The sequence below is a fragment of the Streptopelia decaocto genome (assembly GCF_964273445.1).
Source record: "Streptopelia decaocto genome assembly, chromosome: 6".
Classification (NCBI taxonomy): domain Eukaryota; kingdom Metazoa; phylum Chordata; class Aves; order Columbiformes; family Columbidae; genus Streptopelia; species Streptopelia decaocto.
The window spans coordinates 1,509,942-1,535,784 of NC_138660.1; the positions used below are offsets into that span (position 1 = coordinate 1,509,942).

The window sequence follows — 25,843 nt, forward strand, 5'->3', positions numbered from 1 at the left end:
TAATTTTAAAAGCAACAATGCTCTGTAATTGCTTAGTCAACTCCAGCGCGTCGGACGGGTGAATAGCGTGTCCGCCGTGGCCCTGAGTGCGCAGCTTTCCAGTCTGGTGGGTTTTCTGCTGGCTGCGGTTCGTGTGGGTGGGAAGGGGCTGCAGGAGCTGCTGGGGGTGTTGCCGGAGCCGCGACGCCGTGTTACGGGGCTGAAGGCAGAGCCGGGAGCTCCCGGTGCTGCCATCGGTGTGGAAGCGCTGTCCCAGCGCAGGCAGGTCCTTTGGATGCAAACTGGACTTTAGCCCATTGAGCTGGCTGCACGGTGTGTGTCCGCCTGTTTTCTTCAGCTAAAAGTAGCCTACCAAGGCTAAAGTTACTCTAAACAGCAGTATTTTCTAACTAAATTCTGTTTTGAGCTCCTAGTTTTATAGCCTGTACTCTTCTGTCTCGTACAAGACGCTAGGAAGGTCTTTGATTCAGTCAGCGCTACAAGATCATGCCCCAACGCAAGGTTGGATGGCTGTTGTAAATTTATAGTATACCCTTCCCATGGAATGACAAACTGGCAAATTCTGTAACTCTTGTGTGTATTTCACCCCTTGGAATCGTGGAATAGTTTGGGTTGAAGGCGCTTTCAAAGCTCATCCCATCCAGCCCTGCCATGGGCAGGGACATCTTCACCCAGACCAGGTTGCTCAGAGCCCGTCCAGAACATCATGTTTGTGGAAAAGTATCACAGAGAACCTGGGAGAGGAACTTTTTTGAAGACTAGAGCTTCTGGTTTCAAACACTGAGTCTGATATGCCTTTAAACTTAGCCTTACCGTGGTTTTAAGTTAGATTTTTGAAGCGGGGGCAAATGTGTTGCCAGCAGTTTCTTCTTCCACAAGCTGTGGTGTGAGAAGGACCTGCTGAGCCTTTCCCTGGGGACTCGCTGGGACTCTGGGGGGTTGGCTGGTGGTCACTGCAACCTGCCTTCCCTTCTGTTCCTGGGCGATGTTGTGTCTCCTGGCAACAAGATGCAGATAGCGGCGTGTCCAACCTTGCCGAGAGGCTCGCAAACATGCTGGAACAGCTCATGGTTCACATGGTTACCGCATTATTTGGCTAAAGCTATTAATCTCTTGTGGTCAGACTGGCTTTACAGGCCTATCTATACAGATTGCACACACCAAGGAAATGTCTGCTCAGCACTTTGCACGGCCAAGAAAGGCCACGCAGAAGCCAGTGGGTGGTAGTTGTTTATTCTCCTTTGTTTTAAACACGGTTTATATGGCATATTAAGTAGCAATTACCGTCTGCATGCATAATATTGCCGTCGTCTGCTGCTCCAAGAAAGTTGGGCTGTTCAAGAAGGTGTTGGACTATTATTAGAGATTAAGCTCTAAATTAAAATATTGCGTTCTTCAAGTAGCTATTTATATAAATCAATCTTAATGTTATTTAGATGAGTAATGTAAAATATATATTAAGTTGTTGCCTTTCACCTAAAGGAATGTGATTTTAAAGCAGGAGGTAAACTTTGTTCAGTTACTTTGTAATACGACTACCTCAGGTACTTAGGGCAGTTTGGCCTCAGACTGAATATAAAACTTTATCATAAAAGGTTTATGTATTTGCTTTCTTAAATCTATCGAGTATTTAGAGCCAAATACCAAGCGTTCTAAAGAGATGAGGGAGTCTGGGCTTGAGCAGGTTAAATGCTTGGAAGCGCTGTGTTCCATGCGAGGAGAGGCCCTGGAGAGGTTCCAGCGCGGCTGCGGATGGGAGCGGACACGTCCCGGTGCTGCTCCCGGCACCGCGGCACCCGCCGGGATATTTTCAGCTGCTCTCCAGTGAGGGGAAATACTTGGCTGCACAACCGAGCAGCTTTTCCCCGCGCGCACACCTGTCCCGTCACGCTTTTCAAAATAAGCAACATCATTCGTGATGACAGGAGGATTTGTTTAAAACAGCCCTGCAGTTCCTGACCCATCGGCTCCCCCCTCTTTTGGCTGAAAATTCCACCCTTCCTCTTGGCAAAGAGACATCCCGGTGTGTTGTGCCTCCGTTCAACCACGCGCACCGCGGCGTGCCACAGCGCACATGAAACGACAGGTTCTCATGGCTCCTTTGATGTAATTTTTCTTTTTCTTCTGTAAGTTCTCAGAGTTTTCTGAAATGTGGCTGAAGAGCAAGGCCAGAGCGATGGCTGCAGGCAGGAGGAGCAGGTGCAGCTCCGGTACGTGTTCTGCCTGCGAGCACTGGGCTGATTACTCAGTGCCCATGCAGGCTTCTGGGATTAATTCAGAGTAAATATTGTGTGTTCCCCGATGGGTCATCAATGGGCACATGGAGAGAACTGGGAAGGAACAGTAAGGACAAAAATGAATGTACAGGAAACTAGTTTTCCTTTGTCCTTGTGTTCATGGAATAACTTGTTTCTCTGATGATGCTCATATGTTTTTAAAACCGTCTAGAGCACAATGGAAGCATTTCAGTCGTTCAGGGACTTCTGCAGGTCGTCTGACTAACTCAATGGTTAATTTAGGGAGTTATCTTTGTGATCTGCACAGCTGCCGCAGCCTGCGAGATCACTCGCTTGTTATTGATAACACCGGAGATGCGAAAACAGCCGAAATTCACTGCGCCTGGCGGTTTTGTGGGTGGCGTTTCTTGACTATACACAGCTGAATGGTTTTGAACTTCTTTTAATTCCTTGCTGGAAGGAATGCAAGACAGAGACTCTAAATAAAAAGCATGTGAAGTGATTTTAGAAGTGTTTGCCTTGTGCTTTATAACAGCGCGCCTCAATGAATTCCTATTTGCTCCACTTTATAGTATCATTTACATATGAAATAAAACTAATTGGCTCCTAGCTATACAAACGTAGGGAAGTTACAAGTGTCCTGCTGAGCTGCCGCAGGAATCGGCAATCACTCCTATATCCCTTTTCTTGTTTCGCGTCAATAAACAGATGACAGTTTTGGAAACAGCTGTCACCTGGCTTCAGGTTGAGGTCAGTCTGTTCCCTGTGTGCTCCGGGTAATAAAACAGTCCTTTCTGAAACAAAGGGTGGTAACCGGGGAAGCACGTTGCTCAGAAGAGTTGCTCCCAGGTGATCCGCAGGCACGGCGGTGGGACATTGTCTCCCTGCCCGCTCGGGAGGGATGGGGAACACAGAGTCTGGTACAATTATTTGCTTAGCGAGAGCAGCGGTCGTGAAGTTCCTGCCTAGCTGGTGCACGTATTTGTTGAGATCAGTGGGGATTTGAGCTGAGTAATCATTGCAAAATCTGATACTTGTAGTCAGATGTACGAAGGCGTCGTTTGCTGGGGAGCTGCACGTGGAGGGTGCGACGTGAAGCGTTGGATGGAACGTTTGGCAGCTGAAAGGTCCAGGAGTGGCCGTCACTAGTGAGTGTGAGCCCGGTGTCCGCTGGACAGCACTGATGGAATCGGGGCAGCTTCATTATCATCAGTCTCAGAGGTATTTGTAGTGCTGAGACTGGATAGAACTATAAAAAAAGGAGCAGGTGTGTCTGTGCAGGACATTTTTAAAGCAACTTCAGGCTCCATCTCAGTGCTTTAGAAATGTTCATATTGCAGCTTTGTGAAAGCAAATGTGAAAACCCCATCCTGTGTCAACTCTGTTGCAACTCAGGGCTGTGCTTGTGCTGTCTCTGGATCGCTTACTGATATGATAACCAAACTAAGAAACAAAACTCTCCGCAAAACGTGTCCACGTCTGGTGTGGAGACCTTTGAAAGCAGCGATCTACCTCAGCCAAGACATCCATCTTCATCCTCTGCTGCCAACAGAAGCTGCGCCTTGGGTGTGAATTCTGAACTATGGTACACGCAGCATCCTTGGAAGGTTTGGGTGCATCTGACATCCTCCTTGCTACAGGTGTTTAGAACTTAGCAGGAATTTAGACCAAAGGCCCATTTGAAGCGGGTGCCTCCTGTCCCGAGTGGCCAACGGGGGGTTTTAGGGAAGAGCAGGACAAGCACAGCCCTGCCCCAGCGCTCCTGCCCCGCAGCTGGGAGACAGAGTGGGGGACAGAGGTTGCAGGACTTTGTAAATGGTTTTCTTTTCCTCCCAGAAAAGGTCTGGGGCCAGACATTTGTGTGTATCTCTGGACCAGCATCCCAACAGTTGTACGGGTGGACAAACATGGAGTCAGGCTGGACCCTTTCGCTGTGAAAATCACAGAAAATTGCTTTTCGAGCACCTCCAGTCACCAATTGGAAAGGCAGGAAAAGCTGCCTTTCCAACTTTAAAAAAAAAATAAATATCTGAAAGGCAGGAAAGCAACTACTATATTGATTTTTTTAATTATTATTATTTTTCTTTCTCTCTGGTGACAGAGCCTTCCAAGTGTAGCGGCAGCTCTTTGTGTAGTATCGTTCTCATTTCTCACCGTACACCTCCTGCATGACTTATGGTCACAGCAGAGAAGCAGCGTGACACGCCGAGGGAACAAATTAAGCAAAGTATGAAACTGATTTCCTGCCCTGTCACCTGCTGCCCCTCTCGCCAGCGTGAGAACGATGAGGTCCTGATAAGATCAAGGCTGTGGGGTTGATTTGCCAGCTTGTTTTGTTCGTGCCCTGATGCAAAGTGTTGCTTTGGTGCAAGGTTCCTGTTTTCCTTTCCCACTCCTTAGGGTGATAACGAGGATTTGGCTGCATTTTTATTGCTGTATTATGAAGAATGTCCCTTCATGAGCGTCACCTGGGCCCTTCTGGTACTTCCCATGGAATCCATACTGGTTTTAGTGGGAGCAAGTTTTGGCTGCTGTTGTCTAAGCTCTGATGTTCCGATGTCAAACTGCCAGTACCTCTGCTTAAAACCACAGATCTTACCAAGGGGATGCACTTGAAGTTCAGTTTCATATGGTGGAGTTTAAACACTTGGTCCCTGCAAGTGATGAAATGTTGTTGATTTTGGGTCAGCAGGAAAGTTGCTGAGCTCAGTTGGACTGATCTTTCAGCCCCAAGTACAAAACCTTTTCATGCCTGTTTGGACCTTCGAAGCTCATCCGTTCCCCTGAGCGGCTTTCAGGTTGTTGCTGTTGCAGGGAGGAACTGGTTGAGTCAGAGCGAGAGAACCAACAGTTTCATCACCTAAGTGGCGCTGAGGTCTCGCCGTGCTGTGCGGCACAGCTGTTCTGATGGGAACCGGCTTTCATTTCCTGCCCAGACCTCTGTCGATCGCCGCCTTTCTTTCTTTTCTGAGCGCTGTTTGCGGTAAGACTCGTGACACAGAGCTGAACCTGGGCTTCGAAACCACGTGTGTTTTCACAGCGCTTACAAAACATTTCTCCTCGTCATCTATTTGTACATTAACACCTAGAGAACATTTGTCTCACTGCATGGACAGCACAGAAAATTCACACATTGAACTGAAGCTCTTTGGGAGAACACAAGGAAGAGCGAGCCCAAATATCCTTATTTTAGCAGGCTGCATTCATCTAAAAAAACACTTCAATGTTGTAACTTGCTACTAGGGGTACCTGTCTGGTTCAGTGTACTGAGAGATTATATCTTTGTGTTATTTTTTTATACTTAGAGTGCAAAGAAAATGTAACTTATTTGGGGAACGAGGTTCTGCTGTTGCGAGCGCTTGTAGAAATGTGTTTTGAACTGCACAGCACCAAATTTGGGGTTGTGTGCCGGATTCTTAAGAGAGTTCAAGATGTTTATTCTTTCAGTGTGAATAATTCCACTGAACCGCTTTATTTTATAAACAGAGGCCTTTCTTTGGTTAGTCAGTGGCCAGAAGTTCTCGAGAAATCTCCGTTCCCACCTCCTTCCGTTCGCAGATCATCCGTGGGACTTTGGACTCTGTTTTATCATCTGCCTTTTCTGGGGAAGAGCAGCGATAATAATTCTCTGCCTCAGAAACCAGACGAGGCGAAGTTTTGTGGTGTTTGCAGAGGGTTTGGTCGATGTTTCCGTAGCAAAGGGGGGCACGGGGGTTGTTGTGGGTTGCGGGCGGTGCTGCGAGCAGCGTTGGCCACACCAAGCTAGTTCATGCATTTCCTGCTTTCCCAAACATCTGACAAACCGGAGCCGTCGCCAGCTCCTTCCCACTCTTCTCCAGATGGGTGGCTCCAGGTAGACACTTCAATGAGTGACACCACTCTCCTTAACACAAACCGCCCGGGGGGAGTGTGAAGGGTGACGGGCCCCGTTGTCGCTTGGGGACGGTGTTGAGACGGTCGTCTCGCTGGTTCATTGTGGTGTTGTTCCCTCTCCCCATCTATACATTATCCATCATCTATACATGATGGAGGACGCCCTTTCCTTTAGCTGGTGCGCGCTGTACCTCAGAGGTGGAAAATCACTATTCCACGATTACAAGATAGAGCGGTGTTACGCCAAAGGACGTACCAGGCGTAACCTTGAGCATCTTGCATTCTTACTGCTCTTGAACCCTAAATTTGGGCGTTTTCACCTATATTTAGGCCTGGGGCAGTTGGGAGGTGCAGGTGTCCCATTTGTTTTCATCCCTGGTCTTTAGAGCCGAAGCCAGGAATGCAATCACTGCATCGCTGCCTGGAATCATAAGTCATTTTGTGTCATGGCTTTGCATTATTTAAGCTGGTAACAGGCTTTTTAATATACAGAGGAAGTGCTTGAACCGAAAAGCTGTTATTAAACAACTTCACTGAATATATTTTAGTATTTCAGAGCTTAAAAGCTGGTAAATGCAATTTGAAAAAGTTAATGTTTCAGAATAGAGAAATGCACTGTTAAAGAGGGTAAATGAGCATGGGAGTAATATAGATTTTATATGAATCAAAGGTTTTTTTGCAAAAGAGTATCTTTATTCCCCATGCTATAATTAGGTAGGCTTTTGGGGGCATAGTGTGTTTTTCAGATGCGTTTGTCTACAATTTTCAGCTGTATACAAGAATGCAGTGTTATTCCGCATAGTTTATCCTTAGGTAAAAAAGCATGTGTGGAGTTTAAAGCTTTAATTAAAGTATTCAAGGGAAAAATAAAACACGTAGATTTTGGGGTGTTTATATATTTTGCCACTTAATTTTTCCATTAAAATTAGTGGGAAGTAGCATCCCGAACACTTTCCCAAGGGGAGAAATAGAAATGCTGTTTGAAAAGCATCCCTGGTGTAGCAGGATTGGAGTCGGAGGTGGGGAATGAGCGGTTCTGTTGGGGAATGGGACACGAGAGCACTCGTGGCTCGGACAGAGGCTTCCCGAGGAATGTTGGAAGGGCCGGATCAGCTGCTCGGGGCTCGGTGCCCGAGTTCTTGCCGCGGGGAATTGTCGGTGTCAACGCAGAGCGCTGGCCATCCCGTCCCTGCTTCCAGGGAGGGAATCTGATCAAGGAGAGGCAGACACGGCTGAAAAATGGAACAAATTCCAATCAGCAGACAATCAGGGTGTTTTTCAGCACTGAGAAAGAATTTGGCACGTTCCACACAGGTTTCGCAGAAGAATGTTGAGCTTTCGGAGAAGCTGCTTTCAGTCTAAATTAAGTTAGCCTTGCAAATCTTCAACAGAGGCTTAGGAGCCGGGGAGATGGAGCCTGTCTCACACAAACACCCTTTTCTGCATATGCACCTGGGCTTTTAGGGGTTCATCCTACAGACCTTCAACTTTTTAGGGTATTAACCAGTATGTGGTTACTTTTTCTCCAAGAGTTCAGCTTGCTGGGGCATCATTTTCAATTCTCTTTGCTTTGCGCTGCGTTGGCACAGAACTACTGCAAATCTTGTTTTCATTACCAGTTTTCACGCTAGCACATGCAACATACAGAGTTATAATGAAATAATCCTCAGCATTTTTACCACTTTTAAAAGAAAATAAATTGCTTCTATAGAACAAGCTTTCCATTTCTTTGCACTTTCTTGGTGTCAGATCTTTGGAGCAGGGAGAACTGTGGCATGGGATTTGACTTGGAGAGATCAAAGTGAGAACGAATGCTCCAATTGTGTGGGTTTGTATTGGAAAATACCCTTTTTTTGGTGTATTTGTTTGATATAATGTGCAGCACCAGTATCTGGGGGGCTTGATTTGGGGCTTGGATTTGTAGGTGCAATGTAACCCCAAATATGAACAATAATACCAACACCACCAATTGCTAAAGTCGCTTTTCTCACCAATGACAGCATTTTCATAAGAAAAAGCAAACGTCCCTAAAGCAGCATTAAAATATCCTCCTGAAGGAATTTACTCCACACCTCCTGCTTGCGGTGCTGCCTGCAAATGCCATAAATAATAACGCAGCTTGGGATTTCAGAGGGATGGTTTCCCCATGATTTCACACATTGTTTTCCAATGGAGCAGGCTGGAGCTCGTTGTTATGGAACAGAATGAGTACATACCAGGAAGGTGGGGTGATCTGGTGCTCGCTTTTTCATTCCAGAAACTGCCTGTATTTTTTTTAAGCCTTACAATTAATTTCAGTCCATGGGTACTGAGCGTTTATTTTGGTCGGTGCTGCTTTTCCTTTGGGATTATTCTGTATCTTTTCTTTAAGTCCATATGAAAGCTTATTGAAAACAATTAAATGTACCCGTCCTTTTGTCTGTATCAGAAAAGCGATTAAAACCTCAACCTCTGCTTAACGCTGCGCAGACCAAAACGCAATTAATTGATGAGGATCAACACAAAGAACTTTGATGCCTGTGGTATAATGCGCCAAAGTTTTACAAATCAACTGTAGATTGCAAATACCAGCTTGATTTATGTTTGCTGTTAAGAATTCAAAGGAAATATTTTATATAGTCTCAAAAGCTGCGTTTCCAGTTGCCAAAGCTCAGTAGCTGCTAATGAATAGTAAGCTGACAACTTGCAAAGAGATTATAAAAGTAGAAAGCTAATTATGTAAACAGCCTTATTTTGGAAATATGTTAATCCCAGTTCTAAAAAAATGACTTTTGTAGGGAATGAATATGACTGTCATTGCTTTCAATTTCTGTGCATTTCTTAAGTTCTTGATTGCTAATGAACCAGTGACTGTCTAACGATCAGCAGCGCTTTAGAACTCTCCGCTTTCCTTGAGAATGTTCTTTAATTTGATGTCTCTCTTAATACTGGCTAATGAAGCGGCATTAGAAACTGTTTGCCGAGCTGTTCCACGGGCACTTTGTAAAACGTAGGGGAAATGCACTTTTGTTTTCTCCTTTAGCTAAGGCGCATATTTTAGTTCTTAATTTGCAGCCCCCTGTAGTTGTTGGGCCCCGTTGAAACCTCCGCTAAGTTTGTGTGAAGTTGTGTATTAGCGCTGATTTGTGGAGCAGCAATAGAGATACTCGGAAAAAAGCCAATGTTCCTCCGAACCGTGGGGTCACGTTTCCTTTTCGTATCGTCCTCGTTCTGTTCTGCGGCACGTGAGGAAAGATGCTCCAGCTCCGCGGCGCGTTGGCAGCAGCTGCTCCTCATCTGGAGCCATTCACGTCGTCTTCTCTTCCCTGAAGCACCAGCTTCCTCAAGAACAACCTTTGGAATAGGACGTGGCTGCTTCACCAAATGCGGTTGTGTGCTGCATTTACTTAGCGTGCTGAAAATGTCAAGGAGATGGATATTGATTTTGGTACCGCTCATGCATACTGAATAAATACCAGCGGACCTGGAAGTCGGGTGGGTTTGTGCTTTCTGTGCTGAAGACTCTGCTTTTCCCACCATTGTCCACAGAATGGTGGAAAACATCCACCATTCCACAGAAGCTTTGATTAAAGAGATGTTTTGCCCTTGCAGATCTTCAGGGTCCTGCTCGACACACTTGTGTCCGTGTTGGCCCCAGTTGAAGCTCATGGGACGTCCCCATGGTGCCCGGGTTGTGTGACACGAGCACGGCCAGACCAAGGGGGTCCCCAACGAGGTCCATACCAGCTCTTGTTTCCTCCGAGTCATCTTTCTAGAATTAATTACAGAAAACGATAATTCCATGTTTCTCTTCTTGGTTGCAGGGGCCATGAGTTCTGGGTGGATCTGAACGCCATGAAGTTATACGAGGCTGTTGAGTTTGACCAGATGCGGCGCCTGTCCACGCCGTCCTGCCCCAGCTCCAGCTCCAGCTCCTACACCGTCTGGAAATACTTCTGCAGGGACCACTTTGGCTGGAGAGAATATTCTGAGGTACATTTACCTCCCAGAGTCCCGCTCCCCAGCTCCCTGTACAGTATATACCATAAACTATATACACACCTTTAGACTGTTTCAAACATTCAGGAAAGTTACTTAGAGTTGAGGAAGATAATGAAGGAGAACTCTGTTCTGCTGGAGTGCGCCTTGAATTATGCCCGAAAACGTTGGAAACACAGAGGCTGACCAAATAATATATTTTGAATAAAGCCTCGGCCATGGTTTACAATTTTGGCAGTACCAGAAATGCCCCCGCGGGTGTAAATGGGATCACATTCATCTCTTTCATGTCTCATGCTGCCTTTGTAAGCGTGGTAGGAAGCTCAGGGCAGCACCGCACACAGTTTGGGGCTTTGCAAATGAGAAGAACTGGAGAGAGTCTGCAAGAAAACACCACAAATAGCAAGAAGTTTAGGATATTTGACCTATGAGGAGAACTGAAAAGAACTGAGTTCTCTAGCGTCGAAAATATTGAGAATATATTAATATGTAAAAGATTGCTCTCCAGCAAACTGCTGCTTTTCACGTTCAGCAAAGACAAAAAGTGGCTTGTGCCAAGGGAGTTTTAGGTTAGATATCAGGAATAACGTTTGATGTGTAAAAGTGCATTGACACCAGCACTAATGACGCAGGAAAGCTGTGAAATCCGCCTGGCTGGATTTCAAACAGGTAACGGAATGTTTTCCAGTGGTCTCAATGCACTTGTGGCTCAGAGCAGGAGGCAGACAGGAGGGGAGGGGAGTACAGAGAGGGATTAATTGAGGTCTCTGGCAAAAGGGATTCATTTGTAAGCATGTCATTTCTCACGTGTATGCTTTAATTTTCTCGCACCAGCCTGTAGTGAGGTTGATAGAAGAAGCCAGCTGCCGGGGGCTGAAGGAGGTGCGCTTCGTCACCTGGCACAACCAGTACATCCTCAACATCAAAGATGGGTTCCAGCAGAACGCGTGTTTCAGGAGAGAGATCAAGAGGAGGCCCCTCCTGCGCTCCTGCGTGGTGCTGATGCCGTTTTTACAGTACGTATCCCAGCAAAACGGACGTTTGCATTTGTTGGTGGTGCTGTTCTGTCCAGGAGAGTCGTATTCCTGAAGGTGTGGCAGGGAAATAGGCATCACCGGGTAGAAAAATCAGAAGAAATAAGAAAATGTCTTGGTCATATTGGCAGCTTGTCGTTTTTCAAGGTAAATATTATCTGAGGAACTTCCTGCGAGGTTCCGTTTGTTATTTCAAGGTTGTCATGTACCTTGTGCGTTGCAGAACAGCAGAAGCGCAGATGTTCTTCAGAGTTCGTTGCCCAGCGTTGGGTGTCCCGCTGGCTGGAGCCATCGCCAGGGCCATTGGCTCTCACTCCCATCAAAATGAGCATTCAGAACCATTTTCTCATTCCCAAGCGCAGCTGAAGCACCACTCGCGCTGTTCTAGGGCGAGCAGGCTCGTCCGTCCACGGCAGAGCGCCGAAGGTGTCGCATCGCTGTCGGTTTTGATTGCAACCCATAAAAATGCCGGTTTTGTGATCTCATCGGCACAGCTGGGAACGTTTTTGTCGGAGCTGGGTCGTTAGGAACATCTTGTCCCATTAGCAAAGCTGTCGGTCTGCCCAGCAGCGTGGCGGCTTGGAACCTCGTTAGCTTGCGGAGTAGTTACCGCAGCTAATTGCAAGGTGACCGGGAACGTGGGGAGAGCCCCAAAGGTTGTTAGAAACGTTTTTAGATCGGGTTTGACAGGAAGGAAACCCAAACTTTATTAGGGAGACGCTGGGAGGGCGCGGGGGCAAAGACCAAGCACAGACCTTCTGGTTGTGGCCGTTCTGATCCTCACCTTAATGAAAAATAAGGATTTGAGATATTCTCCGGGTGTTTTGCTACCAGTGACTGTTTTACTACAGTAGTGTAAGTCTATAATTTTGAGATATGCTAACATGATGCAATTCCCGCTAATTTTAGTGAGGCCGTAACTCCTCGTGCCAGCTGCCACATCTAGAAACTAAACTCTGACATTCCCGCCGTTCTGAAGTACAACTCATTTGTACTTTCTTTGTAATACTCACTTAAAAATCCACCAATTCTTAGCAGAGAGTGAAATAATGTTTGGAATCTTTACAGGAGCTATCCTTAAGAAGCCAGTATTTCCTTCCACTTATCACACAACGCTACCTGAGATTTATTTCCCACCTGCTTAAATCAGTTATAATATTGCAAAGAATTCTCGAATAGAAACCGTGGGAAGTGGGTGGTAGGGGTTGAAAAGCATAGACTTTTTAATGGCTTACAAATAATTTACACCAGTCAGAAGCAGCGAGCAAAGTACACCAGGGGATTGCAGGGTTTATTGTGGTTGGTGTCTTCCTCATTAATCCATCACTTATTGCTGATCTGGGCTTGCTCTTCAGCCCAAGCGCGAGTGAATCAAGTTCTACAGGAATATTGTTTTACCCGTTGACTTTAATAATTAAATGCACACTGTAATATTGCACACTGATGTTTTAATAGGAATACTTAGAAAAATCCGTCTTCCAGGTTTCTGTTAAACTATTAAACAGTGAGAAGAGTTCTGAATTGAGTCAAATCCATGCAAATAAAGGGAGGTCTCCTTTTGGCTTTGAACAGCAGCTGAAAGCCACTGGCTGGCCCTGCTCCTCACCCGCTTTTCATCTCCATCATACCAGCCCATAGCTGGGTCGTGCTGGTGCCTGGTTTTGGTGCCGTGGGGCGCAGATCTGTCTGCAGCACAGAAATCAGCTGCAAATTCAGATTCCCATGTGGCCCGTGCAGCTGAAAACCAGCGAGGCCCCCCCAGCACCGCGCTGGGCAGCGCTCGCAGCCCAGCACACAGGGAAAGTGCTGCAGGATTTGCCTGGAAAATGCTGTTAGTTGGGGTCATTATTATTCATCCTGTGCAAGACAGTACAGTTTTCTATTTGTTTAAAGGAATTAAGTCGACTGTTGCCGCATTATCTTATTCTAGATGTTAAAATCACTAATGATTTATGGCTAACGCACAGAATAGTTGCGTTTGGTGGCGTTGTGCCTGGCTGGAGTTTATCTCCCCAGCGTGTGCAGAATGAGGATAGTAGCTTTTTATCCCCAAATTTCCATCCGTGGAACAGCATCCCTGAGAGCCAAGATCTTGTTCCTAGTTCAGATGGACGCGGGAGTTATTAAAGTAGCAGGAATAGCCGGTGTGGTTGTTTTAAACACACACCCAAGATGTGAGTTGTTCCAGCACTGCGGAGCAGCGATTGCTTAAGAGACGCTGATGAAATAAGCGCCATTCGAAGCTCTTGTGTTGGTGGATTTTAAGCCCAGCCTTTTTCTCCTGCCCGCAGGACCTTGGGTGGGAGTCCCCCCGTGTCCCCCCCGCCAGCCGAAGCCGCGTCCTCACACGTCTTGTCCCCGACGGCCGTCACCTTGCCCAACTTCTACCCCGAAACCTGGGTCAGGATGGATCCGGCTCAGGACTTCATCCAAGTGCCTGTTCTGAAGGAGGATAAAAGCTACAGAACCATTTATAACCTGTTTCACAAGACTGTGCCAGAGACCAAATACAAAATTCTGAAGATTCTGCGAGTGCAGAATCAGTTTCTTTGGGAGAAATACAAAAGGTAAGATAATGCAAACACCATTATTTTGCAGCAGTGGAAAAATACCTTGAAGTATATAATTTGCGCTGCCAAATATAACTTGGTCATTAAGTAGAATACATAAAACTCTGGATTTTCTGAACAAAAGGAGCTTCTTTAGTTGAGCAACTTTATCTGAAAAATACCTTGCCCTGAAATGGCGTGTGTGCGGGTTTAATGTACGGTCTGCTGATGGCTTCTGTGAAGATACATTTTGCAGAAGTTTCGAGATCAATCTAGGGGATCTAGTTGAAAAATCTTTCTGTTCACTTGCAAGGCAAATTAGTGGGGGTTGTTTTCATCAAATCATCTCGACATTGAAATCAAGCAGTGATGGGCGCCCTGGTTCCCTGACCGCGCTGACCCGGAGCCGAGCGGCCTCGCCGACACGAAATCCGTGTCAGCCGGTCCCATGGAACCAAAGACGCCGTGTCTGACAGTTCCCGTCCCCTCGCCGCTCGGTAACTGCTGTAAAATGAGATTTGGGGATCCCCCTTCTCCGGGGAAGCCGAATCTCATGGCAAGTGGAGGGATGGACGTTTTGACGTTCCTGCTGGATGGAATTTCTGCACAGCCCTTGTTTGCGCCGTGAGGGGGATTTCCTTGAGCACGCAGGTGAAAGGCAGAGATAAGCGGGCACTGTCAGCTCGGGTGCTTTAAACCACGCTTATTTCACACAAAAGCTTCGTTTAGAAGTGTCAGCCCCTCTCTGCTCTCTGCACAGGAATGTTTTCCGATCTCTCGCAGCTCTGCTGTTCCCGAGGGTGCTACCAATGCTTTAGTGACAACGCCTTTTCCCATGCAGCGACCGCTCATCTTCACCTTCTGTTTTCTCTTCCAGGAAAAAGGAATACATGTCCAAAAAGATGTCGGGGCTCGACAGGATCATGAACGAGCGGCATTTGTTCCACGGCACCTCCCAGGACGTGGTGGACGGGATCTGCAAGCACAACTTCGACCCGCGCGTGTGCGGGAAACACGCCACCATGTTCGGGCAGGGCAGCTACTTCGCCCGCAAGGCGAGTTACTCCCATAACTTCTCCAAGCGCTCGCCCAAGGGCGTTCATTACATGTTCCTGGCCAAGGTGCTGACGGGCCGCTACACGGTGGGCAACCACACCATGAGGAGACCCCCGCCCGTCAACCCCGGCAGCGTCACCAGCGACCTCTACGACTCCTGCGTGGACAATTACTTTGAGCCGCAGATTTTTGTCATTTTTAATGACGATCAGAGCTACCCTTATTTTATTATCCAATACGAAGAAGTTAGCAACACCGTCTCCATTTGAATACTTGTGCTGCTGAATTGCTCATCTTAATAAACTCTCTTCTCTGGCATTGGTAGCGGTTTTTGTGGAAAAAGAAATGGACATTGCAGAACTGATGAAATTTCTTGCTCGGAAGGAGGTAAATCTCGAAATCTAGAAGATCTGAAGTGACCAATTGTGCACTTGCTGTTTGATTATGTATGTGCAAATTGTAAATATTTTTCCATTGTTTATAGTTGAAAATCTGTGCCTTTTGTTATAAAACAGTTTATTTATGTTAGTAAATATTCATGTTTAAAAGTGACGTGTGTGAGTCTGATTTCAGTTGTGTTCTGTGCGTGCTGGGGTGGCTCCAACGCTGGGGGTGCCTTGATCTCCAAAGCTCATGGACGGGCACTTCTAGATAAGCAGAACCAGATGGTTTTCACCCCAAATGTATCAAATAAGAGATTCTCCCCACCGCTATTTTTAATTACTGTATTTCAGAAAGAAATTAACAAAATTAACATCATGCTCATACTTTGGATGATCAAACAGGACAACATAAATAAATACATGTACTAAACCCAGCCCTAAGTAAACCAGGACGAGGTCGGGACGGGACACGCAGTTGGTCCCTTTTGCCACCTGCCCAGAGCCATCAGGTCTGTGTCCCCGTCCCTGTCACTGTGGGACACCCCCGGTGAGGGGGTCACTCTGGGGAACGGATTTCTCGGGAAAGAAACCCCAACCAAAGCCTCTTCTTGATGAGGTTTTCAGTTTGGTCCAGGATGAAAATCCATGTTGCTGGCACTTAATGAGGCTGGTACTAAATGAATTTTTAAACGGTTGATCCGTTAGAATAATTGTCAACGCATAATCCCTGTTTGATTGGGGTATGTTTGTATTTTCCAGTCTTGTATCTCAGAGCGGGGATGAGGGACAGAACTGTGGAGCTGCAGCTGCGGTTGGGGTGATGCCATGACCCCAGCAGTGACGTCGTGACCCCAGCGGTGATGTCATGACCCCAGCGCTGACGTCACGACCCCAGTGGTGACGTCACGGGTGTACGGCACAGGCAGAGCTGGCACTGCCGGAATTTTGGATGGTTCCACCTGCTGCATCGCAGCATCTCAGGAACAGCTGGAATTGTCGCCCCCAGAGGTTTTCTCTAAAGTGGGATCAGAAACAGTTTCAGAGCCATGACTGGGAATTCAGGGAAGGCTGAGGAAACCACAGTGAGCTCTCATGCCAGCAGTTGGTGTCCTCGGCTCAGCCTGTGCCCCCGAGTTCTCCGAAGCGCCGTGTCCCGGCAGAGCCCCCACCAGCCGCCGGGCTCATCTGCTTGTCCCACCGAAGCCACCAGACGCTCCTTATTGCACCTTTCCGTACTTAAAAGGGGCCGCTAAAGAACATGGGACAGACGAGCATGTTACGACAGGACAAGGGGTGATGGTTTTAAACTAAAGGAGGGAGATTCAGGCCGGACATGAGGAAGGAATTGTTGCCCTGAGGGTGGTGAGAGCCTGGCCCTGGGGTCCCTGGGCTGGGACCTCCAGGCTCGTTGTGTCTGCTCAGCAGCAAAACCTTCAGCTGAGCCCAGAGCTCCTGGGACAACCTGCCCTGGATCCACTTTCCCTCCGCAGCCTGATCAATGTGTGTTTTGCCACGGGAGAGAATCGTTTGTTTCTGCCCCACTGGATTACTCCTGGTCACCTGCGGTGGGTCAGACGAGGAGGCAGGTGAGAGGAGGGGAAGAAGGAAGCAGCTGGTTCCAGTTAATCCCAGTCTCCTCTGGGGCCCTTGGCAGTGCAGGAGAGCTCAAATTTGATGGGGTTCTTCTTGGAGGGGGAGATGTTGGTGCGGTGGGAGCTGCCAGTGGGGACATGTGGCACCGAGGAGCTGGTCCTGGCTGCAGCTTGTATCCCTGAAAGATGACTTCGGAAAGGTAAGGTGGGTGGACAATTGTGGTTGGTGATGAATTAAAGCTGCGGTTGTCTCCTTTGAAAAGCTGCTAAAGCTTTGGGCTTGTCTTCCCTTCTTTGCGATGCCAATCGGGCTCTCCTGCGACAGGTGACGTGGCAGCTCGGTGGCCCTGCTGCTGCGAGTGCCGCTGTGCTCCTCAGAACTGAGATTTAAGGGGTACTTAAGAGACAGAGATTTGAAATAAGGGCTGGTGGTGTGGCTTTCGTGTCCAGTAGTTTTCCCATCAAAGGCTTCTGGGCGGTGTGAGAGCTGGGTGCGCAGGATCCGTGCAGGAGCTGGGACTGTGCGTGGGGAAACGTGGCTGTCGTGGGATGGAGCCTTCACACCGTTCTCTAGCCCGTGTATATCGGGTGTATATTTCCCTTAGATGTTGAAATGGGGTTTTGGTGTTCTGGGGCCTTTTCCACAGCTGGTTTTTGCTCCAGCCGATGGGTTCTCCCACAGCCCCACACCCACCGATGCTCTTGGGATGGTTTTCCTGACCTTCCCCTTTCCAGCCGTTCCTCTCCGTGTGCTGGGGCGGCTGCGGGGATGGCTGAGAACCCCCTCCTGCGGCACAACGGACTGAAAATATTTATGTTGTTTCTATGCCAACCTCTTCCCGATGTATAAACCACCCCACAAAGGCTTATTGAACCAGCAGCTCCTCAGTGCGTGGAGCAACGTGGGGCTGCGTGGGGAGGCAGGACCCAACTTCCCCGCTTGTGTCTGTGTGGGTCTGGCCCTGTAGCTCATGTCGGGAGCCGGTCACAGGGATGCGCTGCCCAAAATTCAGTATGGCTGGTCCACAGCAGCAGAGCTCGGGCAGAGTCGCGCTGTGAAATTGTTGCCCTGAGGGTGGTGAGAGCCTGGCCCGGGTTCCCAGAGAGGTGGTGGCTGAACCATCCCTGGAGACATCCCAGGCCAGGCTGGATGGGGTCTGAGCACCCTGAGCTGCTGAAGATGTCCCTGCTCATGGCAGGGGGGCACTGGGGGAGCTGGGAAGCTCCTTTTGCACCCAAACTGTTTAATGATTCTATGGCAACCACCAATAACCCCCCGGTGTCCTGCCGGGGCTGGTGGAGCAGCACTCGCGGCTCCCAGCAGGAGCGATGGGGCCGGGGGATGTTGCGCAGGAACAGCGCGTGCCCCTCATCACCCGCTGGCTGTTAATTGCCTCCCACGTGCATCATCGCAGCACCGGCTGCTCACGGGGCGTCTCGGCAGAGAACGCTGAGAACAGGCTGTGATGGAGTCCGGCTCCGGAGCCGCCCGAGAGCAGAGAGCGACCCGGCCCCGCGATGGGAGCGACCCCAGCTCTCCCTCTGCCTGTGTTTGTGTGTGATAAATGATACACAAACACGATTGAAGTGAAACCCTCGCTCTCCATCACAGCTGGGCTGTTTAAACACCTCTCGCCACATTTCGCGCCCCTCCCAGCTCCCCCGTGCTGGTTCGTGTTGAACTTGGCTTTTGCCTGGATTACCAGGAGGTTTTTGGGGCAGGATTTGTCCTGGTTGGGGACACAGTGCCGGGCTGCGCCACGGTGTGAATGAATAGTGGGGTTTGGTGGTGTCGCTTGTCAAGAATTGTAGGATGAAACAAGAGGAAAAACAAGTATTTGTGATAAAGATCTGGCTGTGTTGTTATCGCAATCGCAGGCGATGACACGTTCTTTGGGCACAGCCGCCTCGGTGTGGGAACCTGCTGAGTGCAGGGGGGGTGGTGGTGACAATCGCGTGTGACAAGAGGGACCTTCTGGGCTGCCGTGTCCAGACCCGTGGGAAAACAGCTGTAAGACTTAATTACTGACTAATTAACAGGTGTATGTGGGGACCCTGCCGGGGCCTCGCTCCTGGAGGCAGCGGTTTGGGGAGGCCGGGGGACACCTGCCCCGTCCCGGCGGCGCTGGGCACGGCGCGCGGTGCTGGGGGTTTTCCATGGAACGCTTTGGCCTGGATCTCCTACAAGTGATGCTCGGGGCTGTCGAGCTTCTAGATTTCTTCCAGAACGATAATGTTGGCGCAGGAGATGCTCCCTTATGGGACGGCTCTGCAGACCCCTGGCCTTGGCAGCCCTTGGGCAGCTCGGCGGGAGGTGTTTGGTTTGGGGAAGTGGTTTGAAGGTGGTGGGAAGGTTCCTCAGGATGTGTCCTTCACGTGGTGTGTAGACCGACCTCCTGCTCCCAGCAGGGTCAGCTCCGAGGTCAGAGCAGGTAGTTCAGGGCTTTGTTGAACTTGCTCTTGCAAACCCACAAGGGTGGAGGCTGCTCGGCTTCCTGGGCAACCTGCTCCACCACCCGCAATGTCCTCGTGTGGTCAAAAAATCCCCTTAGATCCAGGATTAGGTGCCCTGGCTTCTGGTGTCCATTCGTTGCGCTGTTTATACAAGTTCCAGAATTGGTGTGGGGGGTTAGATGTGGTCATGGCGATGGGCAAGACCACCAAGTGAAGCGCTGAGACCCTTCTTGGCCCCAAGAACAGATGCTGGATGGTTCTTCAGGGGCTGCTGTAGGACTTCTGCAGCTCCCTGGTGGCTCGCTAAGGCCTTTCTTTTCTTAGCCCTGGAAAAACCTCCTTCCTCTCAACTTTGTTGGGAAAGGCAGAGCCAGACGGGGCCAGGAGGATGTTTTGCTGGTGGTGTCACGGCAGGTGGTCACGGTCTGGCCCAGAGGGGAACTGAGCCCCGACCTCACGCGATGAGCGACTGCGAACCAGCTCTGAGTCACGAGCTTCGACAGCATCGCGCCCCGGGAGGCTTTTCGCTTCCTGACATCCAAACCCCTCGTAGCGCACACGACTTGGGGGTTGGGATTGTTTTATTGATGTGGAAATTGAAGGTTCTCACCCGGCAGTAAGAACTGGGAACAGTTGCAGAAGCTGGAGCATCTCTGGAGCCGCTGGGGTTTCTCCATGGCCGGCGGTCCACGCTGTCATCGCCACGCTAGCATCGCAGCAACCAGAAACATCCTCTCGTTTGTTGTTGTTTTTTCTCTTATGGCTACGAGGTCTGTTTTTATGAGAATATTTTCCCATAGACTGGGCAACAAATGTCAGGTTGACCTAAGGATTGTTCTTTCCTCCATTTCCTTCGGGCTCCTTTTCTCCAACTAGCAAGGTACAAGTTGTTTCAAGAGTAATTAGACTATTATAAATCATCTTCTGCGTTTTTGCTTTTTCCGGCCACAAGGAACACATTCTCCTGCATCGATACACGCTGGGGTTTTGTTTGTCTGTTGGACCTTGTGCAATCCTCGTACCTCCAACCAGCACAAGAGCCTTTGCCCAAGCTCATCCAGAAGGAATCTGCGATCCCGCTCCAAGCTGCGTTCTGAAGACGAAATAAATAACTGTGAAAGCAAACATGCCGGGTGCCTGGACCTGCCGTGGGTGGGCTGGTGGCGGGACACGGGTTCGGGCTGCTGGAGGTGACCTGCTGGGGCGCACGCGGATGGGATGGACCCGTTGGCCTGCGGTGTCACCGGGTCACGGAGCAGCTGGGAGCGTGAACTTCTCTTCTTGTCCCTCCCAGCCCACGGTGGGGAAGTTCCTCCCCGTTTTCGCTTCTGTTACCCGCGGTGCAGTGTCCCGGGGCCGTGGTGGTATCTTCATATCTCTGTGACATGGTGGCTTCTGGAGGGACCCTCTGCTGGGATCCTCTGCCTGGGCATGGGAATGGAAAAGTTATATATATACACATATAAAACTCTTTTTTCCCCTTCCCAAGCAGATGTGGGGTAACAAAGCCGGCTCAGCTCATGCCTGCAGTGCAGACATGACCATCCTTAAATGTGGGGCCTCTTCTGCACCTGCGATCCCAGCTGAGGGAAGGGGTTAGGAGGGAGACAACATGGGTCTGGACTGGAAACAGCCCAGGGCTCATTGGGTGCTGGAAGGGAAGGTGCCATCTGTGATTCCTTGCAGAGAAAAGTCTCTCAGCATCACCGGGATGGGTAAAACTTGGTGGGGGAAAGAGAAAAGGTGCAGCCGGTGCTGGGGGAGCGAGGAGGAGGAGAGGGATGGGGGATGGAGGGAGTGGTTTGAGAACAGTGAGAATTGGGTCCTTGTGAGGAGGAAGGGAGGACGAAAGGAGCAGGAACAGAAAGGGGGAAGGGATCACAGAGGCACTGGAGGAAATGGCTGGTGGGAAAAGAACCACAAATAGAAAGTGAGAGAGGGAGAGAGAATTGGTGAGGAAATGGAAATGAAGGTGCCGGAGGCGAGAGACTGTTGACAGTCAGAATACTGGGGTGACAGGCAGGACTGGGGGCTGCTGACCCCCCTTGCTGAGGGAGCGAGGGCGGGTGAGTTATTGTTTTAAAGGCTGTTTTGTGCCCCCAGCCCATTCCTGAGCTCTCTGCTGCCATTCTGGAACCGGAGATCGAGCCCATGGGAGAGCGCGGGCTGACAGATTAACACTTTAGGGGTTAATTGCTGCCGTGCACTTCGGGAGGCAATTTTGCACATACCCTCTTTGCTCCCAAGGCTGAGCGATTACTGGGGGGATTAGGTGCTTTTCCCACTCAATTTCTCATTTCCCTTCATGCCGCTTACGCTGACATTGTCTGGTACCTGCTGCACTTTGTGTTGTGGGAGCTGATGGTTTCCTCTTGGGGCTGCTCCTGAAAATGCACGATTGCTTCAAAAAAGTTCTATATTCCCTGTTTCTTGGAACATAAGCCTAAAAAACTCACTAGTGACAAGTCTGTGATCTGAGCTCAAAGCCTGGCCGGCTTGTAAGAGAAACAAACCCAAGCTGGGGGTGGCACTTTCGCTGTGCCATGGGTGTTTGGGGCTCCCCTTTAATTAGTATTCACCCTAAACGAAGGCTCTTAGGGGTCACGCTGGCCTTGGGGGTGGTTTTGGAGGGTTGGCTCCTGCTCCTGTCTCTGCGAGCAGAGATGCTCTCAGATGGGCTGCACTGGGATGCTCTCGGCTGTTACTGGGATGCTGTGGGATGCTCTCAGATGGGATGCTGTGGGATGCTCTCGGCTGTTACTGGGATGCCGTGGGATGCTCTCAGATGGGATGCACTGGGATGCTCTCGGCTGTTACTGGGATGCTGTGGGATGCTCTCAGATGGGATGCACTGGGATACACTCGGCTGTTACTGGGATGCCGTGGGATGCTCTCAGATGGGCTGCACTGGGATGCTCTTGGCTGTTACCGGGATGCCGTGGGATGCTCTCAGATGGGATGCGGTGGGATGTTCTTGGCTGTTACCGGGATGCTGTGGGATTCTCTCTGCTGGCTACTGAACTCCCAATGGGCTCTCCAGAGCCTCTCAAGTGAAGAGCAGGCAGGCCTAAGTGTTGTTTGGGTGCTTTTTGCTTTACTTATTTATCTATCTTCATTATGATCTTCTTATCATTCCTATAATTATTTCTTTCTCTCTCGCCCCTTGCTACTCCTATAAAATAACACAGAAGTGCAAAAATCGTGGCTGTCGCTTTCCCAAAAGCAGCCCCTGATTTCCTTTGCGCATCCTCCTCTGTTTTTCTAACACCTGCTTGGTGCAAAATGTCAAACGGGATGTGTCTAAAATCCCATGAAAACTTAGACCCGGCATGCAGCAGAGATGCCTGTGGGATGTGCAGATATCTCTGTTTCTGCTGCTTTTTGGAAGGCCAGGGCTCCTGCGGGAGGAAATGGAAATCGTGAAGCCGCTGCCTGGAGCGGTTCCTGCTAAATGTTTTTCCATCGAGCGAAACTGGAAATGACTTGTTGGAAAAATATAGGGTGACTCGTCAGAGAGGTTTTTGTTCTGCAAAAATATCTCCTCGTAATCAGCAGCATCCTCACTAGGGAACAAAAACAAGAGCATTGCTAAGGATGCGCTGGTGTTTATTCCTCCTCGCGTGGCAATAGAAAGCTGACGGGGTTCCAGTCACTGACGTTGCACAAATCCAGAGAATTTCCTTGGTGCTACTACAGGTCTCTTGCTCAGCAGAGCACGACCAGTGAAATGAGTGAAGAAAAGGGCTGGGCATTGTTACACGGTGAATATTTGCAGGGACAGATGCTCTTGGTAGCACTGGGAGCTGAGGGTGATGCTGGTCTGGTGGCTGGGGAGCGATGCTTGGTGATACCCAGAGCCCACCAAGCGCAGCCTTGAGCAGCCGGGTTAAATTAGGGTTAAATCAGGGTTAAAATCAGGTTACTCTCTCTCTCTTTCCTGAGTTGGAAGATGGCTTCAGGCTTGTACCAAACCTTTGCCTTGATCCCTTGGCAGCATGTTCTCTGGGTCACTGCTCTTCCCTGCTCAGGGGATGCTGTAAAAACACCCAGACAAAACCAAACCCACCTTTTTTGGTGTGTGTGTTGTTTAGTGTTTATTGCACACAAGCCCAGCGCCTGCCGTGCCAACGCCGTGCCAGGGCCCGGGGGACGAGGCAGATCCACGTGCGTGGGGAGGGCATGTGTTCCTCCAGGGCTCCGCTCCAAACGCGTGGGGGATTGAAATTGAATAAGCATCCTTATTAATTAAATATCAACAGGTTATTAAAAACAGCTTCGTTGGAGATGAGCAGCTGAGAAAGGGTGATGTGGCTATTTTAAATAAACTAGGACTGCTTGGCTTGTGGGGTTTTGTTGTTTCTGAAGCTTGGAGAGCCCACTGAAACCGCTGCTGCAGACAAGTGACCCTGTGGCTCTGTTTGTCACTTATCCCCGGGCAGAGTGTAACAGTGAGGGATGAGGTGTCCCCCAAACCCGTCCCAAAGCAGATTTGCTTCCCATTCACTGCTCTGCCGTTCAACCTGACCCCAGGACAGGGCAGGGGACGATGTGCCGAGGGTGCTGCCGGCCCCGCTCCATCACTCTGCTCCATCACCAGCGTCATCCTGGCTCCAGCACAAAGCTCACAAATGGCACCAAACTCAGGACGAGAGCCCAGCCAGCCCCGGGGATGTATCCTGCACCATAGTCGTTCTCCTGCAGATCGCACCCACTGCCTTGTTTGCTCTCCTATAAATAACTCCTGTTGAACACAGTGGCAAAACCCCGAGGGGGTATTACCAAAGAGCTGTCAAAACAGCTCGCAAATTGAAATATATGTAGATGAAGTAGTTCTGCTGCCAGTCCCTTTAAATTACAGCTTCCACACCTGCAATTTTTGGTAAATGTGCTAATGCGTTTCCTTACGCAGGGGCGTTAGAGCAGCAGAACTTGTCTCAGTGCTACGTATAAGTGTCTTGTCCTTGTCTTGGCGTGCGTGTCCTGAGTGTCCCTTGGAGCCATCCCTGGCCTCGGACAGGCTGATGCTGTTTTGTGCCCCACCAGCAGATTTCAGAGGAGAGCAGAAGAACGTAAAACCTTCCTGAGATGCAGATGGTGCCCAGTGAAGGGTGTCTGTGTCTGCTCTGGTCTTTTCTGGCTCACCATGGCCTCGGTGGAGCTGCGTCTTTGCTGAGGGCAGAAACTGCAGCTGTTGAGCATCTTCTGGTTGTGCAGGTGGCCAAAGGACAGTGGGCTCGGGCACCTCACTTAGAATCATAGAATCACAGATGGCTTGTGTTGAAGGGACCTTCCCAGCTCCCCCAGTGCCCCCCCTGCCATGACAGGGACATCTGCACCAGCTCAGGTTGCTCAGAGCCCCGTCCAGCCTGGCCTGGGATGTCTCAGGGATGGTTCAGCCACCACCTCTCTGCCCAACCTGGGCCAGGCTCTCACCGCCCTCAGGGCAACAATTCCTTCCTCACATCCAGCCTGAATCTCCCATGTTGTTCCTTTTTTTCTTGAAAGAGGCGTTTTTTCCTGCGTATCCTCATGCGCAGCCCCTGGAAGCTCCGTCCCTTTCCTGTGGAACCTTGTCCAACCCTTTCTGCAGGGTTTTTTCTCTGGCTGCTCCATGTCAGCTGTGCCAGGTATATGGCTCTGTGCATCTTTGCACCTCCCTCCTGCATCCTCACCTCTCTCTATTTCCACAGTATCTCAACTATAGGAAAGAAAAGGTTGACTGTCTTATTTGAGAGAAAAAATTATTTACGGGTTTTCAGATGGCTGAATAACCAGAACCCCAAGCTGATTTCCATTGTGATAGCCACTGGTTCAGCCATAAACAAACTTCGTATAGTAACTTGCCTGTGGATCAGTTGAATCAAAAGAGCTGGAGCGGGTGGCCCAGGGGATGTGTAGTGCCCTCCTAAGTGCAATTCTCCTTGTTCAAAGGAACGTTTGCAGGAAAAAAGAGGGAATTTTTAATGAGGAAGGTCGCAGTGATGGGGCGGGATTGTGCTGGCTTGTTGTAAGTGGCTGCGATGAAACCAGCTGTGATACGTGTGATTGAGAGATGATTTTGGGTCAGTTGGGGGGGTTTAGGAGCTGGGATGCAGGGGGAGAATTTAAACAGTTGTGATAATGTTGTGGATAAACCTGATATTTAAATACAATGATATTTCAATACTATAGACTTACAGGATTTATTTTGTCTTGCATGCCAAGACAAACCACATACAGATGTGTAAGAACCAGGATCTCCTTCAGAAAAACCCCAAACAACTAAGTTTTATGTGAGAGTCCATACTGTTGCCCACCAGGACAGGTTTCTATTGCAAATACCGTTACAGAACCCCTGTCATGCCAGGCTGCAGAGGGACCAGGCAAGGCAGTTCTGCAGTAAATACCACCATGGAATCAGATTCCTGCTTATTTCCCATGGACTTCAGACTTGCATAGTCAGACCAAATGGCTTTAATTGTCACTCGGATGCAATGATGAGGCCAATGCACCAAGTGATGCCTTTTCCAGATAATCTCCGGCTGTGATCTGCTGAAGTCAGGCTCCTGCTCACAGAGACGGTTCAGGTGCTTTCTCTCTCGTCCCCATATGTTTTCCATGTCATTAAGCAAGTGAAGCAGATGTCAGAAATGTCTGATAAAACCACAGAAGTGTTTATGGGAGCCCACATTTTTTTACCACGTTCTG

General features: G+C 49.4%; 1 protein-coding gene across 8 annotated transcripts in view; it reads left to right on the plus strand.

Annotated features, from left to right (window-relative positions):
- Positions 1-15,279, plus strand: part of TIPARP (TCDD inducible poly(ADP-ribose) polymerase) — a 36,165-nt gene extending 20,886 nt beyond the window's left edge. For all 8 annotated transcript variants that reach the window (XM_082055736.1, XM_082055735.1, XM_082055733.1 and 5 more), the window contains 4 exons: positions 9,914-10,082; positions 10,923-11,104; positions 13,414-13,689; positions 14,549-15,279. In XM_082055736.1, the coding sequence (XP_081911862.1) occupies positions 9,914-10,082; positions 10,923-11,104; positions 13,414-13,689; positions 14,549-14,996 (1,075 nt within the window). In that variant the 3' untranslated portion in view covers positions 14,997-15,279. The remainder of the gene's footprint in view (positions 1-9,913; positions 10,083-10,922; positions 11,105-13,413; positions 13,690-14,548) is intronic.
- Positions 15,280-25,843: the final 10,564 nt, after the last annotated feature.